This window comes from Trachinotus anak, unplaced genomic scaffold, assembly GCF_046630095.1.
Source record: "Trachinotus anak isolate AG129_WGS33_773 ecotype Australia unplaced genomic scaffold, CSIRO_AGI_Tana_v1 ptg000018l, whole genome shotgun sequence".
Taxonomy (NCBI): domain Eukaryota; kingdom Metazoa; phylum Chordata; class Actinopteri; order Carangiformes; family Carangidae; genus Trachinotus; species Trachinotus anak.
Genome location: NW_027273869.1, coordinates 11,308,998 through 11,329,033, shown reverse-complemented (window position 1 = coordinate 11,329,033; position 20,036 = coordinate 11,308,998). Strand labels below are relative to the sequence as shown.

The window sequence follows — 20,036 nt, the reverse complement described above, 5'->3', positions numbered from 1 at the left end:
GAACAGTGAAATAAAAGCAAACCTCTGTCATCCACGCTCACCTTCAGGTTAAATCCTAACAGGTCAGAGATGACTCCGGACACTGCAGACAGGATGACCACCTGCGTGATGTTGTAGAGCAGAGGGTTCATGGTCAAACCATACAACCTGAACGGAGTATCCAGCTCCTGCAGAGAGAGGGAGGGGGAGAGAGAGGTAGGAAGTGTTAAACGCAGTAAAAAGTATGTGCAGTCATTGGATCTACATCTTGAAAGCTGCTTTGTCACATGGACAGTGAAGGATGCTGACAGGCTGCACCTTGAGTAGTTTGGTGGCCAGTTTTAACACATTGTTGACCAGTGTCAGCTCCTCTTTCTTGTTTGGCTTCTTCTCCATCTTCAGATACAGGTTGATCTGTCAAAACACACAAACGGACCGGTGTGAGTGTTTCCACACACGCCTGCTGTGTAGTGATCTGCTGTGTGTCTTCTGTGTGTTCGCACCTGTTCGGTGAGCAGTATGGAGGTGTTGCTGTACTTCTTGCTGGTCTCGGAGCCCAGAGTGACGAAGCGGAGCAGGAACAGAGACAGGCTGGAGCACCAGATCACCAGCTCCCAGTTGTAGTGACACTCCAGGAACGTTTCGTGGACGTGGAGCAACTGAAGGGAGCGAGGTCAGCACGTTATTCAGTCTCTAAAAAATGTTTCTTTTGAGAGGTGTTTTTTATGTGGTCCTCAGAGTGAAGGCTTTCTGATGAACGGAGAATATCCAACATAGACTGCACCAGTTTTAACTGGGACTGATCATATAATTACATGAAAATCCTACATGTAGCTGCTTTGATTTATGAATCCACTCAAAACTGAGGAACAGAAATATGGAATGGAAAAAAACTTATGTCAATGACAACTACAGTAGAAACACCTAAATCTAGACTACATCCACACTACAGCTGGATTTATATTTGAGATGGAAATCCAGGTGCTGCCTCCAGTGGTCAGGAAGAATCACAGTTGCATCCATAACTATTCATTAGTCTGTTAAACTCCTAACCTGGTGGTTCCTCCTGTTTGTCGTCACATCAAAATGTGATTTGATCACAGCTCACTGACAGTTAACCAGACACTCCTTAGCTGACCGGTTAAAGGTGGACGTACTCATAGATCTTCTACACTAGAATATTTGAGTGATTTCACACCTGGGCGCAGCAGATGAAGACGACGGACAAAGTGAGCAGGAAGGCCGACGACACGATCACGTCCACTGAGCGCTGAGGACCCCGTCTCTGAAAAATGCACAAGAACAGAATTTCACTCAGTTTGTGTCTCAACATTTATTCGTTACAGCCGTGAATGTGTCCAGCTCCCAAATTAACAGATGCATTCGTTTAAAAAAATCAAAATAATAAAAAAGCATTTAACATTGACACTAATCTTCCAGTTAAACATTAAATTCACTCAGCTTGTTATGCTCAGTTAATTGACATTAATAATGAACATTTAGAAACTGGACTAAAACCACTGGCAAGTACAGTGCATTTTTAAAAATGACCGAACTGTGTGTTACCTTGAGGTAGGAGCGTAGCGACAGCCACATCTTGATGTTCTGAACTTTCTTTAGTCTAAAATGGGGCACTTCAGACTTCCTGGCTCTGCGGGCTGAAGTCAGGTGACCAAACAGTTTGGCAAACAGTAGCCTCTGAAACACAGATATGAACATAAAGACTAAGTAAAGACTGTTGACTCAGTCTCGACTCAGCTTCATGCTTAAGAACAGTGGTCATCTAAGTTCACCTTCTTGTAGCTACACTCACCTGTTTGTAGGTCCTCTCCGCTACGCTGAGCAGGAAGAAGAAGAGCCATATAAGGCAAACACGCACCACGAAGCTCAGTGTTACCATGGTGATGACCAGTGCATCTGACCCAGACCCGCCCCCCAGTGCCACAGACAGCAGCTCGTTGGCTGAGAGCGTGGTCAGCTGATCCAAGTCGCGGTACTGAGCCAGCCTGCAGGAGAGGGACGGAGACTGAGGTGAGTAACACACACGTTCCTCTGAAAGGGGATAAACTAACTTCATTTGTGAAGTTGTGTCAGCTGTACCTGTACACAAAAGGTGTGAGTCCAAGTGTCACTGAAACCAGGTTCCCAAAGACCTGGTAACCAATACCAGGAGTGTAGAGATTCACCTGTGCAGGGAGGCAGAGAACCAGAAGACAGCACTGTGGGTAACATCTTTTTTTTTTTTTTTTTTTTTTGACAGACATGTAGGTTAAAACATGAAAACTGTAGAATATTCTTTTAGGATCACAGAACTTGTCGCTCACTCTGTTCATGATCATGCCACTGATCTCCAGGACGGACATATCGGCCTTCTTACACTCATTCCCCTCCCACACTATGGCGCTCACTCTCTCCAGGCCGGGGTTGGAGCTGTGAAGCCAGGGAACATGACCCTGCAGAAACACACACACACACACACACACACCAATACCTATATTAATACTGACCTGCTCGTTATTACTATTCAGATCAGATGGGGCAGTGAAGTAACCCAGTAAACAATCAAATGTCTTGGTAAGTTGCAGAGCAGAGGACGTCTGAGATTCCTAGGTTACTGAAATTATTTCAACAGCATTTAAATTCCTCTTTGAAATCCTGGTCAGATGTAACCCAGACTTCTAAAACAACACATCTAGATTCCTATAAATATTCGCAATGTTGACACAATTAAAAAACTTCACTTGACCTGAGAGGTTCACTAACTCACTCCCTGCAAGCTACAAGTGTTGTGTAAATAAGTTTACAGACCTGATGGAAGGGGTCGTCTCTGTATTCCTTTTTAGCAGGAGGACAAACAGGTGTTCCTCCTCCTTCCCCCTCTGTAAAAGAAAAGGAGTCAGAGTATTAGACACCCACAGATATCCCTCTGTAACAACTGCAAAAGGTATTTAAACAAACCAGTCACGGATCATGTTTTAGCTGTTTACTCTGTTCTGTGCTGATCTCTTCCTCTGACCTGTCTCTGAGGTGCATGAGGATCTGCACTCGGCACAGTGCAGGAAGTCTTCCCACATCAGGTCCTCTGTCTCTGACTCGTGTCGAGTGCTCTCTGAGTCCTGAGTCCTCAGACTGGAACATCTGGAGCTGCAGCTGGTGCCGGACTTGGGGACGTCCTGACAGAAGATGGGACACAGGCGGAGGATTGTTGCGTTTTCCTTCCGGACAAGTTAAATAAACTGCCTTGAAAAGCTAACATGCTGCTCCTGTGTGTGTTTACCTCCACAGTGTAGTGTTTCTTGTAGTGGTGTGCATTCTTGCGGTTTCGGAGCGTACAGTCACTGTTCATTCTCTCGACTCCCCTGCGGAGGGCGCTGTAGGAGGCTTCAGGGTCCTCCTCGCTGGACGCCTCATCTGAGGCCGGCTCCTTCAAGACACAAAACACACACATCCATCAGCCAGATCCTGGAGCGACAGACCTGCTGAAGCATTTCATGTATCCGCAGCAAATCAACACCTGCTTTGGTGATCGATAAAGTGCTCAACGGTAAATCAAAAACAAATCCTGAAAAGTTGATGGATCACCTTATTGCCACTGGCCAGCATCAGTCCTGTGCTGCGGGCTGTGTGAGTGTGTGCGGGCTGGACGTGCGAGTTCCAGCACACCTCGTCGGCCCTGTTTAACGAATCACATCGCTGCTCGTGGAGCTGAAGCCCCTCCTCGCTGCTGCGATTGGTCACTCGGCCGTCCAGCGACACATAGCCGTTGTCAGTCTCTGTGGATTTGTCGATGGAAAGCTTGGACTTCTTGGATCTTTAGGGGACATGGAGGAGGAGCGAGATGGGGAGAGCAGGACAAATCGACAGAAAAAGACAGACAAGTATAGAGAGACAGATACAGACGAAGAGACGGATGTTTAGATAAAGAGGTTGCTGAGTCGTGAGTTCACCATTGACTAAGTTGAGTAGCAGACATGCAGTGAGATAAATCACACTAACAGGATGCTCAGGACACAACACTGTGGAACATTCATACAAAATGAACGACAACACTGGAGAAGACGTGCTGTATAAAACATGATGGACAGTAGCTGTGGCTGTAATACCCGTTCAAGTAAAACACTGAATATGTTAATAAATGAATGGATTAGGCATAAAAGCATTGAGCACTGAACATCATCTGTACGAGTAAACGTGCAAAACCTGATTGGAGTTTGACTTTTTTCATGAAATGTAATTAGAACATCCTCCTCGCTATAGGACTAAAGTTAAAAAGGTAAATGATCAGTGGATTAATAAAATGAACCAATGGAGGAGGAAGCGTCTTGAACGAAGCACTGAAGTGAATGTGACAGATAATCAATGGATGAAGAGACCAAATCAAGACTTATTTAGTGACATGAAATGTTCCACACTGTTGCAGTCTGCTGAGAGCCGCTCGAAGCAGAAGCATGGGCAGAGGCAGAGGTCTGAGGTGAGCCAACAGATGTTTGTACGGGATTCTGCAGGGAAAAATCCCCACAGCAGCTCGGAGGCATCACTTGTACTTGTTTGAATATGAATATGTGAAACCAATGATTGGTTGGTTTTCCATTTAACAACCATGCCCCATGCTTCATTTGAAAATATTAATTATATTATATCAAAATTAGCTGCAAAATCCTTTAACTCCTCACTCAAAAGATGGAAATATTACTTTCATTGTGGTGGTTCGCTACTGCAGGAAACAATAAGACAGCAAAGTTAAAAAAAAAAAAAAATCCAAATCATCCAGTTGTCAACTGTCATTTGCGTATCAACAAACCAAATTTTCCATTTTCAATCAGCTGATGAGGAAATCGTTTTCTCCATCCTTCTGCAGGAGGACAGTGATGTTGCAGCTACAGAAGCTCAGGTTACTCTGAGGTCTGAGTCAGGGATGGGATTCAGTTTTTCATTTTCATTTGAGTTCCAAACTTAATTTAAAGATGACCTCATTTGGTGACTGGACACAGATAATGTGTAATCATTTTAAAAGACAAAAGCATGTGTTAAGATTAAAGTCTATATTTGGAATCTAACAGATTTATGTGTCAATGCACTGATTTGTTGGACAGGTCATCTGGAATTTGCTGGTACTTCTCCTCTCGATCATTTTGGAAACTGAAGCCCAGCCCTGTCTCTGTGCATCATCTCTTTGTAGGAAGACGGGAAACGAAAATACACACCCAGCTTTACAGATATCATGCCAGAAATCTTGGAAGAGAGCACCCAGGCTGTATGTGGTGCTGGCTGAGTGGGAGTGTGGCGCCCCCTCCTGTGTGTTATCGGTAGTGCTAGACCCGTCGCCTTCCCTATGCACCTCCATCTGAGATGCCTTCCTCAACTTCCTTCAGTTTGGAAAGAGTAGAGGGTGGAGAGAGACTTAGAGTGGACCTAGAGACTAAGGAACTACAGCACTGTGTCCACCGGGAGCCTGGCAGCATTTTTAATCAGCTCTGCACTGAGTGAAGAAGTTTAACTCTTACAGAAGGTTAACAGTTTGAAATCCTGACGCCCGCTGGACACAGAGGCTGATACAGTTACAGGCAAATTCCACCAAAATCTTATTCTGCAAAAGTTTCAGAAAATTCTCCAAAATTTGTTATAGATGTGAAATATAATAACTTTCTATGAAAGACATGAAATAAAAGGGGCTTTTAACTTGATTTGGTAAACATGGGACAAAATTATACAGACACATTTCAGGTTTTTAAGATTTGATTAGGGGGAAACTTATTTCATCATATTTTATTGATTTTATATGGGTCAGTGGAATAACAGAACTGCAAAAAAAAAAAATGTGTTAAGTGTCTCCTTTTGCAGGATATTAACATAAAAGTTAGATTTGGCAGAATTGTGCCTAATAGACCTGGTTATTAATCAAAAGGACACAGAGGAGAGGTGTGGGACAGAACTCATGTTTTAGTTTTCAAACTTAAAGGCAGAGTGAAACAGGATGTTCAGGAAGTATTTCAGCTCTCACAGAAAAAAAAACTACAATAATACCTGGTTTTTATTCACAAAATTGAAACTTCCAATGTAAAAACTACATTTGGTTTGTGACTTCAGGAAAACAAATATTGCTTAAATTTAAACTTTACTTTAATAAATAAAAAATTACCTAGTGAAATATGGAAAGTGTCCAGAGAAATTTGGCAGCAGATTTAAAGTGTTTTCCTGCCCTAGAGACTGATTGATCCATGAGATGAAATGTCTATAAGAGTTGGATGAGGAAAAGAGAAAGAGGATTCAGAGGATCAGCTTTTTATTAAATGTCCTTAAAGGGGAAGGAGAACTAAGGTTAAAGAAGGAGCAAACACCATTCCCCAACTCCCCCAATTTCCAAAACTTCCCCAAACCTTTTCCAAAACTGTGGCATGGTCCAATTTTCTTCCCAAGAGTCTGAAAATTGTCTTTACATTGTTCTGAACCAGAAAAAGCAGCCACACACCGAAGCTTCAAACCAGCCTGCAAATCTACACACTACACAACACACCATTAAAGCGAGCTGCTGTCTGTTTTCACACACAGTAATCCCTTTGGCCTTCAACCACTGACTCTACATTTATCAGGGAGAGGTTTCCTCAGGATTTTACAGCTATTATTTTACAGTTTGGCTAATATGCTGCTTCACGTCTTTAAAAATCAGCTTTGTAGTAGTGAAAAAGCCGTGCTGGGTCATACATTTCAGTCTTGAACCTCTCCATAATAAACTCATTTGGAGTTTGACCTTGGGTAGAAATCTGACTGAGAACCTGGCAGAAGGCAAACAGCGAGAACAAATGCAACCCAGCAACAAAAGATGTATTCATTCATTTCCACAACTTTCCTCCTCTGCTCTCTGTCTATCTCATGCTTGTTATTTCCATTTTCCTTCATGTTATCTCTTCCTGTGTCTCCTTCCAGACTGTCTTGGCGCAGTGTCCTCTGATAGTTTTATGTTTCCACTCTCGTCTCCTGCATGATTCATCTATTGCTCACTCCCTCCTGTACCGATGTTGTCATCTTTTTTTTTTTTTTTTTTTTTTGCTTTCCTCACCTCACCTCATTTTCAGTGCCTCCTCCTCTCCTTCCCATCTTCTTAATATCCTCACGTCCATCAGTCCCTTGCTTGATCTCTCCTTCCCTTCCCTCCCTCTCTCCAGCTCTGTATCATTTCTACTTTATTTTCTACCCTGCCTCTGTCTCTAAGTATTATTTCCTCTTTGCTTCCCCCCTCCCTTACCTGCGTCTCTTCCCCCCGCTGCTGGAGGCAGGTTTCGGGGTCCTGGTGGAGACGATCTGACAGTGGACGGTGCCCAGCAGCAACATGAGCCAGATGGCTCCAAACACTTCGGTGGCCGGTATCCCATGAGGCTGAGGGATGGTCACATACAGGACTGCTGCTGCCACTGTGAGGCAGAGGGAAATGTCCTTTGTTACAACATTATACACAAAGAAATTAAGTCACATCATTGAGGTTGTTGCTTAAACCTGCGCCGAGAATAAACACACAAAGAGCTGATGAAAACCAATGACTTGAAAACACTGATCTAAAAATGGAGAGTTTTTTTAATCCCTGTCCAGGCTTCATTCAGTTGGGATCAAAATGTTGTCCATTTAAATACATTTGTGATTTGGAGTCCATGTGCATGCATTACCCCCTCACAGTACCTCCATGTGATGTACAAATAAGTATAATGACAAAGGAAGTCAAACATCTGTGCTCTAAAGATCCAGATGTTTTTCTCAAATGCGTGTGGAGATGAAAAGTTAAATTAATTCATCAACTGACCAAAACACAACTCTGATGGGATGCTCATGTTGCTTTGTGTCTGTTAGATGTGTAATTAACCACTTGCTAACATGCAAACAAATGAATAAGGTGACTGTATCTCTGTTTTCATTTCTGTGAGATTTGTATTTGTGCTGTCTAAAAAATCATGTATTGAAATTTGACTTTGCTTTTACTGTAGTATTACATCAAAGATAAGGTGTGTGTGTGTGTGTGTGTGTGTGTGTGTGTGTGTGTGTGTGTGTGTGTGTGTGTGTGGCATGTGAGGGAAGTGAGCAGGAAGGGTGGAGGGTCTGAGACAGATGAAAAATAACAAGACTGTTTTCATCAGTACTGGAAAGGTCGACATGATGTAGGTGGTGGAAAACACTTCACTGGTCGTCAAAGTGTTTGTACAGTGTGCAGCACTAGGCGCAGCTCGGGACTGCTGCATGCTTGCAAGACATTGTGGACTGTGTGTGTGTGTGGGAGTGAGTGAGTGTTTTTAAGAAAAAACAGTGGATCAGATGCACAGAAGCAGCTGTTGTGCTCTCGTGCACATGGTTTTTGGTAGAAGGCCCTGAACATCCACTGAAAAAATCAAAACTAGAAATTGTAGATATAAAATTAAATATAATTTTGCAAAATGAGGTATGATCACCTATTTCCTTGCAGTTTGTTTGGAGTGACATCTCTCTCAACCGCCATGACAGAGGCAACTGTAGGCTGGATTTGCAAGACAAACAACATACTTTGGCAGTCATCCAACACACATACACAAACACACACATACACACACTTACCTTGCAGCAAATAAAGAGCCAGCAGTAAGAGGAAAATGGCTCTGGAGGTGACCTGGATCCACCAGCGGTAAAAGAATGGGAAGAAGACCACTCTGACGATGCCTTTCCTGGTCAGTGACGTCCACGGACTCTCTGGTTTGGCCTTGGCAAACGCCGAACCTAATGAAGAAGTAACACACACACACACTTAGTTTAATGAGAAGAACTAATTAAGGCCAATGACTCTGGTGAGCAGAAAACTCATCACTTAATACATCCTGGAGTCACGATGGAGCCGTGTCAATCTTTTGCTTTTTCCTTCTCTGACTCATCTTTCACCCCTTCTATCTTTTAAAAAAAAAAAAATATTATATAGATCTTTCTCTGCTTCCATCCATCCACAACTTTCTCTTTATCTACTCAGTTCTTTCTTGATTTTCTCTGTCTTCCTGTGCAATGAAATAACGATGAGGATTAATTTGACTGATCTGATGAATAATTCAAAGTGTGATGAATATGAGACAGATGCGAAAAGATGAGAGTACAGATAGAGAGCTGAGGATTAACAGTGACAGGAGCTTGGCACGGCGATGCTGGCATCTCAGTTTCACGTGTGTGTGTGTGTGTGTGTGTGTGTGTGTGTGTGTGTGTGTGTGTGTGTGTGTGTGTGTGTGTGTGCGTGCGTTATGTTGAGCGGACAATGTTGCCTGTCTGATGATTTTAGCTTTAGCAGGAAGCCTGTTTGGTGTCTAATTATCCTGACAGAAGGAAAGGGTGCACACCCACAAACACACACACACACACTTAGATGCAGTTTTCTCACCTCTAACCAAGTCCACGTCTATGAGATCTGGTTTGACATGTCCTGTCTTCTTCGGCTTGTTCCTCAGGCCCTGCAGGGGGAGACAGAGAGAGACAGAGTCAATGCCTCACTAAGACAGAGTGAAATGACTAATACGCATGCATGCATGCATGCATGCATACACGCACTCACACACACGCACCTACAGGAACTCCACTGCGGGTGGTTTCTTGTGCACTTGATGCCATTGTAAACACACACATTCAGTGTTTGAGGCACGCCGTGCGTTCAGGCTCACACAGCTACTGGCTCTGTTCTCTCTTTAACAGCATGTACATTTGCTCACACCCTCCAGACTAATCTCCACGTTTTCAGCCAAGTCTGGGGAACATATTTCCTCACTTTGATGCATCGATTCAGTTGAAATATCGTGTTTCTTTTGCTGCTTTGCAGGTGTTGATGAATTCAGATGAAAAATGAAAAAAGTCCCTGAAGACCTTTCAGTCCTGGAAACCAGCTGTGTCATTTCAAAGGAGTGCATTCAAGCTCTCATTCATCACAGTGAGGTTTACTGGTATAGCTCCCTTGTGGCACGCTGACTTCCTGTGCCAGCCAGTCACTTCCTCCTGTGACTCATCCACTTGATCTGACTGTGTGTGTTTGAGAGAGAATGAGGGAGTGAGTGAGCGCTCCGTCAGCTGCGATGACAAACTGTACTGAAACTTTACCAGTTACTATAAAGGCTGATGTTCACATTTATATGACAGTGAGGACAAATTAACATGGTTTCCACTCACTCCAATTATACACATTACTTTTGTTGTTTGTTTTTTTTTTGCAATTATGTTGATTTTTGATTAGGTATCTGCCGGGTCATATCAATAGTGAGGTCCTTCATCATTATGGCCCTTTGTGTGATGAGGATGTGCTGGGATCAAGTACTGTTTTCTGAGCTTTAATGCAACGTGCAGACACCCTCCGTTATTCAGGAGTATTTCCTGTGTTGTTGCCTATGGTTCTGAGTGTATTGTGATCCATTCTGCTATCCACTATTTAACACTGAGCATGTGCTAATTTCTGCATATTTACGTGCTAAAATCCTACCTTTGATGTTTTGTTTTTTTTTTTTACATAAAATATCTATACATTTATTGAAATACCAAAAGCTGCTATCAAATGTCTGATATATTTATATTCACATTATCTATTTTTGATTGGATATTTCTTTATTTTGCAATTTCGCTACAACTTTATTTATGCAAATTTTCCAGCCTAATCTTGTCTTGTTTTTAATTGTTTTTTCAAAATAAGATAAGTATAGGAAAAAGTATCATTTTGGTATCAACACGTAGATTTCAAGCAATGCTCAGCAGGTTTTCATGGTTAGTGTAAAAGAGAGGAGTCCCTTCAAAGCTTTGAAATTCTGCACATTTTTAGGATACGAGTCATGCTGAACAGTTTGCCGTTAAAACATACAAAGCTACCAACTTCAATCTGACTGTCTCATGCTAATATTTACACACAGGCCAATCAAGTTTTCTGTTATCAGTCAATGGTCCGATACAGCGGCTTGATGGAAGCCCTTATCTTTAAACAACAAGACCAACGAGCTAACACTCTGTGTGTGTTTGAGTGTGTGTGTGTGTGTGAGTGAAAGAGAGTGGGAGAGGAGAAGAGAAGGACAGTGAGTGTGTGTGAGCGTGTGTGTCTGTGCAGGGCTAAAAAGAAGCCGATCAATAGGTTCCTCTTGGCAGTAGATTTACCGCAGCAGTAAAGTCCTTTGTAAATGTCTCGTGCAGCCAAAGCTCTCTTATCTCTGTGCTATTCATAGCTTCTTATCTATATAAACTAGTTTCTCCTCAAGTTATGATGCCAGCTCAGAGACTGATTGTATGAATTCCACTCATTCATTTAATGAGTAGTGCAACAAAAGTGTTTACAATGGCTATTTTTTTTGCTCTTTACATTCTTTACTAAAAGGCTGCTTGTCATGTTGCTTTTCATTTATGCTTTGTCCACAGTTGAACTGTTTCCTACACACCTGAACTAGGACATATTTACATGTATTTAACACTGTAATTTGAACCAAAAACCAACTGATGTTTCCTGTTTGCACCAGCAGGCGGCGACTGGTTTTCTCCTGCAGAGTTTTACACCATCTCGTCTCAGTTTGTAATAATAAACTCACATACAACTGTGTTTTGTTATGAGGGGTTAATTTCAAATGTGCTGTACTTTCAAAAACAAAACGAAACAAAAAACAAAAGAGAAAAAAAAGGTAACTCGCTTCTTCATTCCATCTGTTAGAGGTAGGAGCCGGAAAAATACTAATTTTGTCAATTTGGGTTCTTTATTATATCCACATATAATATTGTCTCATTTGTTTTTGCAAAGTCACTGATTGGAAGGAAAACAAAGGACAAGCTTATAAACCTATTGATCTGTTGCTGGGCTCATATGTCGGTGCACCTTTCTCTTATTTGCAATATTGCACATAGTTTGTCAGAAATTAAAATCAAGAATTGACAGAGAATGCTATGGGCATAAAAGTGCAGCTGTGTCTTCACTTGAACAAAGCACAGATGCTAAAATGCTCAATGTAATAAGAGAACTTGCCTCTTCTGCAAGCTAAAAAAAGATGAAAGACGATCCTCCTGACTTATGGGAACGATGGGTATCTAAGTTTTTTTTTACAAGCCTATAAACAGTATAATTAACACTCTATAGGGGTGAGGAGAGTGAGAGAGTGAGTGTGCGTGTATGTGTGTGTGTGTGTGTGTGTGTGTGTGTGTGTGTGGACTTTGAGCTCATTAAAGAGAGTGTCTCTCTCCTCTCTGTTTACAGGACAAGAGGTGAAGTAGGAGGGACAGAGGGAGGTAGAAGTAGAGGTGAGATCAAGTTGAAACCTCTTGAACCCAAAGCAACGAACTTGGATATAAATATTTTTTATATCTTCTGTCATCATGACTAATTTAAAATAAGTTACTTTAAAACTAAACAGAATCCTGCCCTGAAAACATTTTAAGAAGCCTTATGAGGTCGTCCAACCTCACTGTGGGAACCTTGTATGTTCTCAGGGTTCTCATAAAAATTGAGAAGGGAGGGATGAAGATGTCCTCTTAAAAAGGTCAAAGGTGAAGAGGCTCTAACTGCCACTAATCTGGACTATGAGGGATTTGCTTTGAGGCATGCACACACAAGCACACACGAACAAAAATACTGTCCCAATAACCTCTAATATGAGGCCACAGTGATATTATGTAGCAGTGCAACAGAGGTCGACTATCCAATATCCTATTACTATCAACCATGTGGACGTTACAGAGCCAGCACCCTGATGAAGTGAGGTGTGTTTCTCTCCCGTGTAAAGGCCAGTGAAGACTGAGGGTTTAACGAGGAACTTAAGGTTTACAGGACGAGTACAACTACATGTGTGAAAGACTTTATCTAAAGCCATTTGTGGATGCACATCGCACTATGTAGCCTGCTCTTCATCTCTGCAGCAGCTAGAAGCTCAAGGCTACACCAGCCATTACTAGCATAACACCACCAAACTGTCAATGGTCAAACTGCAATGTGGGTAATGTAGGAAGACTCTGCTGCTGTCCATCTTGATTCAAACACCGTTGTAGAGGAGCAATGCTACAGTGGTGGAGAGCTCGTCAGGTTCTGGTGGCAATGAGAGACAACAACCTCCAAAAACTGACCAGTTCATGTCATAGTGACACAAAGAGGCGCTTGTTTTTCCTGTCACCACAGAAATCCCTCAGTCCATTGTCTCCAGGTCCTACTGTTTCCCTATTGGGGGTTTTTGGATGAACTGTTGTCAGTAAACAGTGTCACATATCATTGCGCTCAAGATTGAACCAAAAAAGTGATGATGCTGTGCCAGCAAGTGACTTCCTGCATCACATATCACAAAAAACGTAAGAGGCTGATCATTTCCACTGAATGAGTGTTACAAGAGGAAGGACATGAGAGCACATGTTAATTCATGTTGAGAAGTGAGTCAAGAGTCAAGAGTCGAGACTTGTTTCCGGAGGAGCAGCATGGCACTGACTGGGCACCGACATGCAGCTATGACCCTGCTACGACATGTTTGGTTTTTTGTGAATCCTTGTGAATCTGAGGTTTGTGTCACTTTAAGAGTCAATGTTGCATTTTTGTCCACACTGCCTGATGCCACCCTGATCACATGACACATGCTAATCCAGCTGTGTCCACACCACAGACAGGTCCACATCTGCCCGGCTGCCTCATTTGTCCACAAAGTAATGTTGGCTGAAAACTAACTTCTAGAAAACACAGCTACAGTGTGAACGCAGAGTGGGGTTAATACACACGCCAGGACTGGACATAGCAACTGAACTGAGCGATGAAATCACCCAACCACAGTCTAGTAATCTACAGCGTGGGTGAGCACACGTGCACTGTGGGACAAACAGGAGGGACGTCCTGCCTGCTGAATACTCACCAGAGAAATAAACTGCAGAGAGGAGGATGAGGAAGGAAGAAGGGGTGGAGATGGAGGTGAAGAGAGGAGAGATGGGCAGGTGACACCCCAGCCAGGAAGGCAAAAGAGGAGAGAGTTAAAAAGAAAACACTGGAAAAGAACTGGCGGCATGGTGAGAGGCAACGAAAACAGAATAAAAGGAAAAAGAGAGAGGAAGATGGAGGAGTCAAAGTAAAACAAAGAAGAGACTTTAATGAATAAGCAGAGGAAGAAGACACAAACAGGGAAATAAAATAAAAGAAGACACACACCAACAATGAGAAATTTGGAGCAAACAAACAATGAACCAAACCAACCTTTATTTCTCTCTGCTCCACTGATTTCTCCCAAATCTGTTGGTCATAGGCGCCAATCTGGAAAAAGAAGAGCAAACCAAGAAAGAATCAGCGATGAAATATAAAGAGAGGAGCTATGGTAAACAGAGGCCAGGGAAAAAGTCTTAGTTTTTCACATGTGCCCTTTTGTGCACACGTTTTTTTTTGGGGTGTTTATAGGAAGAGGAGTAATGACTCACTAACCACAACAAGTAATTTCACAACACAACAAAGCTGAAGTTCCCTTAAATAAATTTCATATCACTGAGCAATGACCTAAGTGAACAGAACAATGTTTTTCCAATGAAGGATCCATCACAGCAACTGAAAAGAAATGTATAATATAACAATATATATGGAACTCTGCTGTTTTCTTTCCTTGAAATCCCAGTGAACCATCAACTCCTCCGCATTTTATTGGCTGCAGCATTATTATTTAAAGACATAACAGATTTTAAAGAGTGTGAAGGGTCTTCATTTTGAAGAGTGTTTTGTTTGTGTGGGAGTGCAGGATTTAAAGCTTTTGTCTCACAACTGGAGGCGTCAAGATCTCCAAAAACATTTTTAAGAGCCACGATGTGGATAAATCTGATTGATAGTCGGAAAATACAGAATGAGCCAGAGATTCAGAGATTCATGCATGGAAAACTGACGTGGACGCAACAAGCCTGTTCACCAAAGACATGTTGACTTAAAGGAAATGGGTGTTACACAAGCATCAAGGTCATAAAGGTCATTGTATTCCACGCCATTTGACAACATTATATTTTCTGTATCAGCTTGGTGCACATCCTCATTGGAGCGACATACTGTATATGATGTTTACACTGTGAGTGTGTAAAGACTTCATGGAAGTCCACCTGGAAGTATTCTCATGTGTATCATTTCATACACACTTCCCCAAAATTCAGTTTTTAGATTGAGTTTTTTTATTTCTATTTAATCTCATTACTTGTATTGCTTTTAGAACACAACAAATCAAATCAGTAGATAAAACTAATTGCCAGAGCTCACTAGAACGTCAAGGACAATACACACATTTCTACATCATCCAAAATAAGTCTGGGTTTACTGTAAATTTAAGGTTTCCTAGTGCTATGGAGCTGTGTTTCTGTTGATATGATGAACGTGCTCAGACACGGTTCACATCCTGCTTTCAGATTATTTCAGTGATAAATTGTAAAAAATGACTTTGCAAATGTTCTATGAGGAAGGAAATGTTCCCAACACATTAGTTAAGAGCTCAGTATATAAACACATGCATTCTGGTGACTGACACTGATCGTAAACGATTTCTGTTTGTTTACAAGAAAACATTCAGCATTATTTTCCTATATACATGTTATTAATAAAGGCAATATTTGGCATCTTAGAAAAATGTTGGGATTTCCACTAAAATTTAAAAAAAGTGGCTTTTAACAAGTTTGAGCTGCACAGGAGGAGCCTGCGGGGTTGAAGAGGTTATTCACTTCGATACAACAAACAACTCATCCCCTACAGTATGTGTCCTCTCTCACCATCTCTTTTTCTTTCTTGTGTACTCTCATGTCTCTTTTTCTCTTTTTTCTCTTCTTCTTTCCATAAATTGGAGTTAAGAACCTGTGAAACTGGTTCAAAAGGTCAGGTTCAACTGGTAGTTAGGTTAGTTCACAAGAATCCTCTCTGACAAGATGAACGTACCCTGAAGCCAGTATTTATTATTGTGACACGCACTCACGGGGGGGGGGGGTGACTGTGGGGAAATTCATGCGATGCAACCTGTCACTGTCACAGAGAGAACTGGGATCTAAAGACCTGCACAGTGTGTGTCTGTAAGTGTGTACATGAGGCTGGTGGAGTGGTTAATACACGCTTATGGAGATCTATGACAAATACACATATATGCAGTGTATCTGTATGTGAACGGCACAACAAAGATGTAAGACGAACAGAAAGTAAAACAAACAATGATAAGCAGTGCTGTTACCGTGGGAACAAGATATATTTGTACCCTGTCCAGACATCTGACCTGGGAACACACATTCAAAAGCACAAAACGAACACAATCCAAGGTCAAACTGTACTAATTTCTCTGTGTTGGTGTTTCTCCTCCTTTTTAATCAACACAGTCAGAATTAGCAGATAAAACTGAGCTCTGACTGCTCACAGCCAGGGAGGAAAAAAGATGCTGGGAGGCTGAAGTAACACAGTTTGGTCTGGTTTCATACAGTGTGTGTGTTTCTGAGACATAAGAGGATCAGCTGATGATGTGACCTCAGTAGATCAGTGTATTCATGTGAGAGAGAGAGAGTGTGTGTGTGTGTGTGTGTGTCTAAGGTGTTGAGTCTGGGTCGCCCTGTGAGCTTGCCAGTGGAAACTCTGCATCTTTAATGAGAATTCATTAAACATGGACAGAGAGAGAGAGGAAGAGAGCGGTCGAAGACATGGAAAGAACAAAATGAAGAGAGAGAAAAAGAGCGGAGAGAAGATGATTGGATAAACTGATGATAGAGGGGAGGTGTCTATGATGTAGGTTAAAGAGTTACTTTCTCTTTTCTTTGCTCTTTCTCTCAATCCAATGTACAGTCACACATAACGTTGTTATACACACAACGTTGTGTCTCTATACAATAAATCCTGAACTGAAACTAATAATCTGAGGAGAAATGCTCAGTATTTGTGCCATAGCATGGTGCACACATCAGTCCTGACGATGTGATATCCCAGCGTCAGCGACCAGATACCAGCGTGAGACATGGGTCACGCACTGTGTCACGCAGCTTTTTACTTTTATTTTGAAGTCTATTGCTCGAAGTGTACGCTTTGCTTTCATCCTGAAGTTTTCTACGGCAGCACTTGGTTGTCACGACATCACAATCCAGTGGGACAAGTTAGAAAATTATTGCTCCCCAGGTGAAATCAAAGTAAATCTCATCTGATCAAAGCATCTCATGCTTGCTGATAAGCTTGAGATGCAGCCAGCGCAGACTAATTCAATTCATTTACTGTAACTCATTTAGTCTGCAAGTAGTTAAGTCCTGAGTTTATGTTGTTGCATATTTTTCATATCACTCTGTCAGAGAAAACAAAAGTATTAAGAGCTAAACATACTGACATAAAACTTTGGCCAGGCTGGAAACTACTCAAGAACGTGACATTCCTTGTTTTTCTCCTTTTTTAGCAAAGCAGCATTAGTTTATACGACAATGATTACAATAATGAAATGATTGTGTTATGGAAATAAAAATAGCCAGCCTGCTCGGCCTTATAAAAACACCAGAAATATAGACCAACTTAATACAATCTTAAATGATCCCACTGTGGTACATGCATGATTTTAATAAACCATATTTAATTTAATTGCAATGTATTAAATAAATTAACTTCTCAACAAAGTTAGCAACTTTGTCAACAACTACTGACAACAACTAACTTAAAAACCTCAGAGCTAACAACTGTTCTACATTTTTATCATCTATACACCATGACATGTATTTATTTATTTTTTGAGCCATATTGTGTAAAACATACACTCTTAAGTCATCGCTGAAGATCATTGTCTTATCATTAGAATTTTTTGTATCTTGTCTTCATCTTAAACACTACATTAAAAGCACCAAAATTACTTCTAGTTAAATGCTACATTATAACTGGATTGTGACGCACTGACACGGGACAAATGTGGATCCTGAGCCTCCACCAGAGAACCGTGCCATATGAAACACTGGAAAACATTAAATGCGATGTCTAACTGACTGATTTACTGTCCGACATTTGGGTTGGGCTGACAGCTAATTTTCCACATCACTCAGCCTATTAAAATAGCCCCCCCACCCCCACCCCACACACACACAGATTGAAGAGGATATTGAGTACATGTGGAGGACAGCCAGAGGGCAAACATGACCAGGGCTGAGAGATAAAGGAGGAGAGGGTGTAGATAAGAAGGAAGGTGGGGATGGAAAGAGGAGCAATTTCTCTCTCACTCTCTCTCACTCTCTCTCACACACACACACACACACACACACACACCCCTAGTTACATCATGGAGTAGTGAGGTAACTGAGATCTGGTGGAGGGGAATTAACAGCACTGTAAATCCTCTTATCTTCACACACACTCTCGTCCTCACATCACTATGTGTTTGATCATCTTCTCTCAAAACACATTAGTTCTTAGGCAACAAAACACTTCAATTTCTCTTACAACTTAGCATCATTCTTTGCCTTGAAAATTAATAAAAATGATTTCTTCAGTAGCTGCCAGGGGTTAAATGTTTTTGGTCTTGGTCGAAGACACATGGATCCTCAATGATTTTACTGAGAAAAATCACAGACTTCAGCGATTTGACAGGCAAATCAAGAGCTGAGAGTGCACCAGAAGGGAAGATGATGAGGCCAAGTGTGCCGCTGCGGCAGTGCTGGGGGTCACCATGGCGACGGATGGAGGGACGATCCAGCCAGAGAGAGGGAGGGAGGGATTATGCCGGCGAAGCAACAGAGTTATATAACAACTGCCTCTGCAGTGGAGGGGGCATTACACATACACACAGAGAGATGCTGGTGGGGCAGGTTACGTGTGTGTCTACAGCAGACAGACACTTGGAAGGTTTAACACAATAACACACACATCAGCTGTGAATAATCTATATTGTTCAACACTGTTCCCCGTTGCCATTTATCTGTTATCTGTTGTTATAGACAAGCTGTGGTTCAAGTGGTGTCAAGCTAGAATGGACCCGAGCATCAGATACAGGAGAGTGTTGCCTTTTCAAATACACAATATTCGCTCAGCATTGACTGGTTGGCTTTAAAGCTGCTGGAATGGATCAAATGACTATGTGTAATGTGAAAGGTGTCATTTGTAGTGATGAAGCACCTTACCAGGTGGCCAGAAACATGACTCCAAATGAATGCTAATGTTACTCTGTGCATGCTGCTAATGTAAATAAGCGACTGTTTACTAACATTTGCAAGTGTGATAATATGTTTGTGCTGTGTTCACAGCTTGATTCTGCTGCCCTCAAGTGACAAAAAATCAATTAATGAAGTTTAGTGCCAAAACAATAAGCCCACTCATAAAGAGAAAATGGCCAACAATTTTGTTAATAAATGAACTTTATCACGAAACATGCCAAACATTTGTATGAATCATGAAGTGAACCTTGTGCTGCTGCTTTTCTGTTTTATATCATTGTAACCTGAATATCTCAGGGCATTGCACTGTTTAGACAGATAAAGTAATGTGAAGACGTCACCTTCAGCCTTCAGCTCTGGGAAAAAGTTATTTTTTTTAATGATAAATGGCTGAAATACCCAATAGTTTAATCCACTGTCACTCAGGTCACTGGAGGAGCTGGCATGTTGAACAGTCTCCTATATCTAGTTCATGTCTCTAATACTGTAAACTATTCACTTACCGTGTCCTACTTCCTACCTTCCTTCTTGTAAATCTCAGTACTGTCTGCTGTGTCACTGGCTGTGATGGAAAATCCCTTACCTACTTGTGGGAAGGACTTAATTACATTTGTCTGTTTAGGCGTGGTCATTTCTGACACACTGATTAACCAGTGTAAACACACAGACACTGACTGAATGTGTACAAGTACACTTTCAGTTTTAGAGTGGTATGTGCAAGGAATGGAATATTTTCAAAGAAAGTCAAGGACTGAATGAATGAATAAATAAAATCAAAAGGTTTCATTTCCCACCTGAACTTCACTGGATAATCCCAATTGGGGCAGCAACCGCTAGTTATTTTCAGTTTCTATTTATTTATCATACTTTCTGATCAATCATTTTGTCAAACCAAAAGTTCAGTGCCCAACGATATCTAATTGGCAGATAAGCTATCAAATTGGCAGTGATCAACAAAACATTTTACCATAAACCTAAAA

At 41.7% G+C, this 20,036-nt stretch overlaps 1 protein-coding gene across 7 annotated transcripts in view; it reads right to left on the bottom strand.

Annotated features, from left to right (window-relative positions):
• The window catches only part of LOC139635171 (protein PHTF2-like), a 42,001-nt gene that overhangs the window by 2,934 nt on the left and 19,031 nt on the right, over positions 1-20,036 (bottom strand). For 6 of the 7 annotated variants that reach the window (XM_071502226.1, XM_071502224.1, XM_071502222.1 and 3 more), the window contains 17 exons: positions 14,144-14,200; positions 9,356-9,425; positions 8,554-8,712; positions 7,223-7,388; positions 5,184-5,345; positions 3,562-3,790; positions 3,257-3,403; positions 2,996-3,152; positions 2,788-2,858; positions 2,304-2,432; positions 2,080-2,165; positions 1,793-1,985; positions 1,546-1,677; positions 1,178-1,264; positions 483-638; positions 298-393; positions 42-167 (listed from right to left, as the gene is read on the bottom strand). In XM_071502226.1, the coding sequence (XP_071358327.1) occupies positions 42-167; positions 298-393; positions 483-638; positions 1,178-1,264; positions 1,546-1,677; positions 1,793-1,985; positions 2,080-2,165; positions 2,304-2,432; positions 2,788-2,858; positions 2,996-3,152; positions 3,257-3,403; positions 3,562-3,790; positions 5,184-5,345; positions 7,223-7,388; positions 8,554-8,712; positions 9,356-9,425; positions 14,144-14,200 (2,223 nt within the window). The remainder of the gene's footprint in view (positions 1-41; positions 168-297; positions 394-482; positions 639-1,177; positions 1,265-1,545; positions 1,678-1,792; positions 1,986-2,079; positions 2,166-2,303; positions 2,433-2,787; positions 2,859-2,995; positions 3,153-3,256; positions 3,404-3,561; positions 3,791-5,183; positions 5,346-7,222; positions 7,389-8,553; positions 8,713-9,355; positions 9,426-14,143; positions 14,201-20,036) is intronic. The other variant, XM_071502228.1, reaches the window with a different exon arrangement.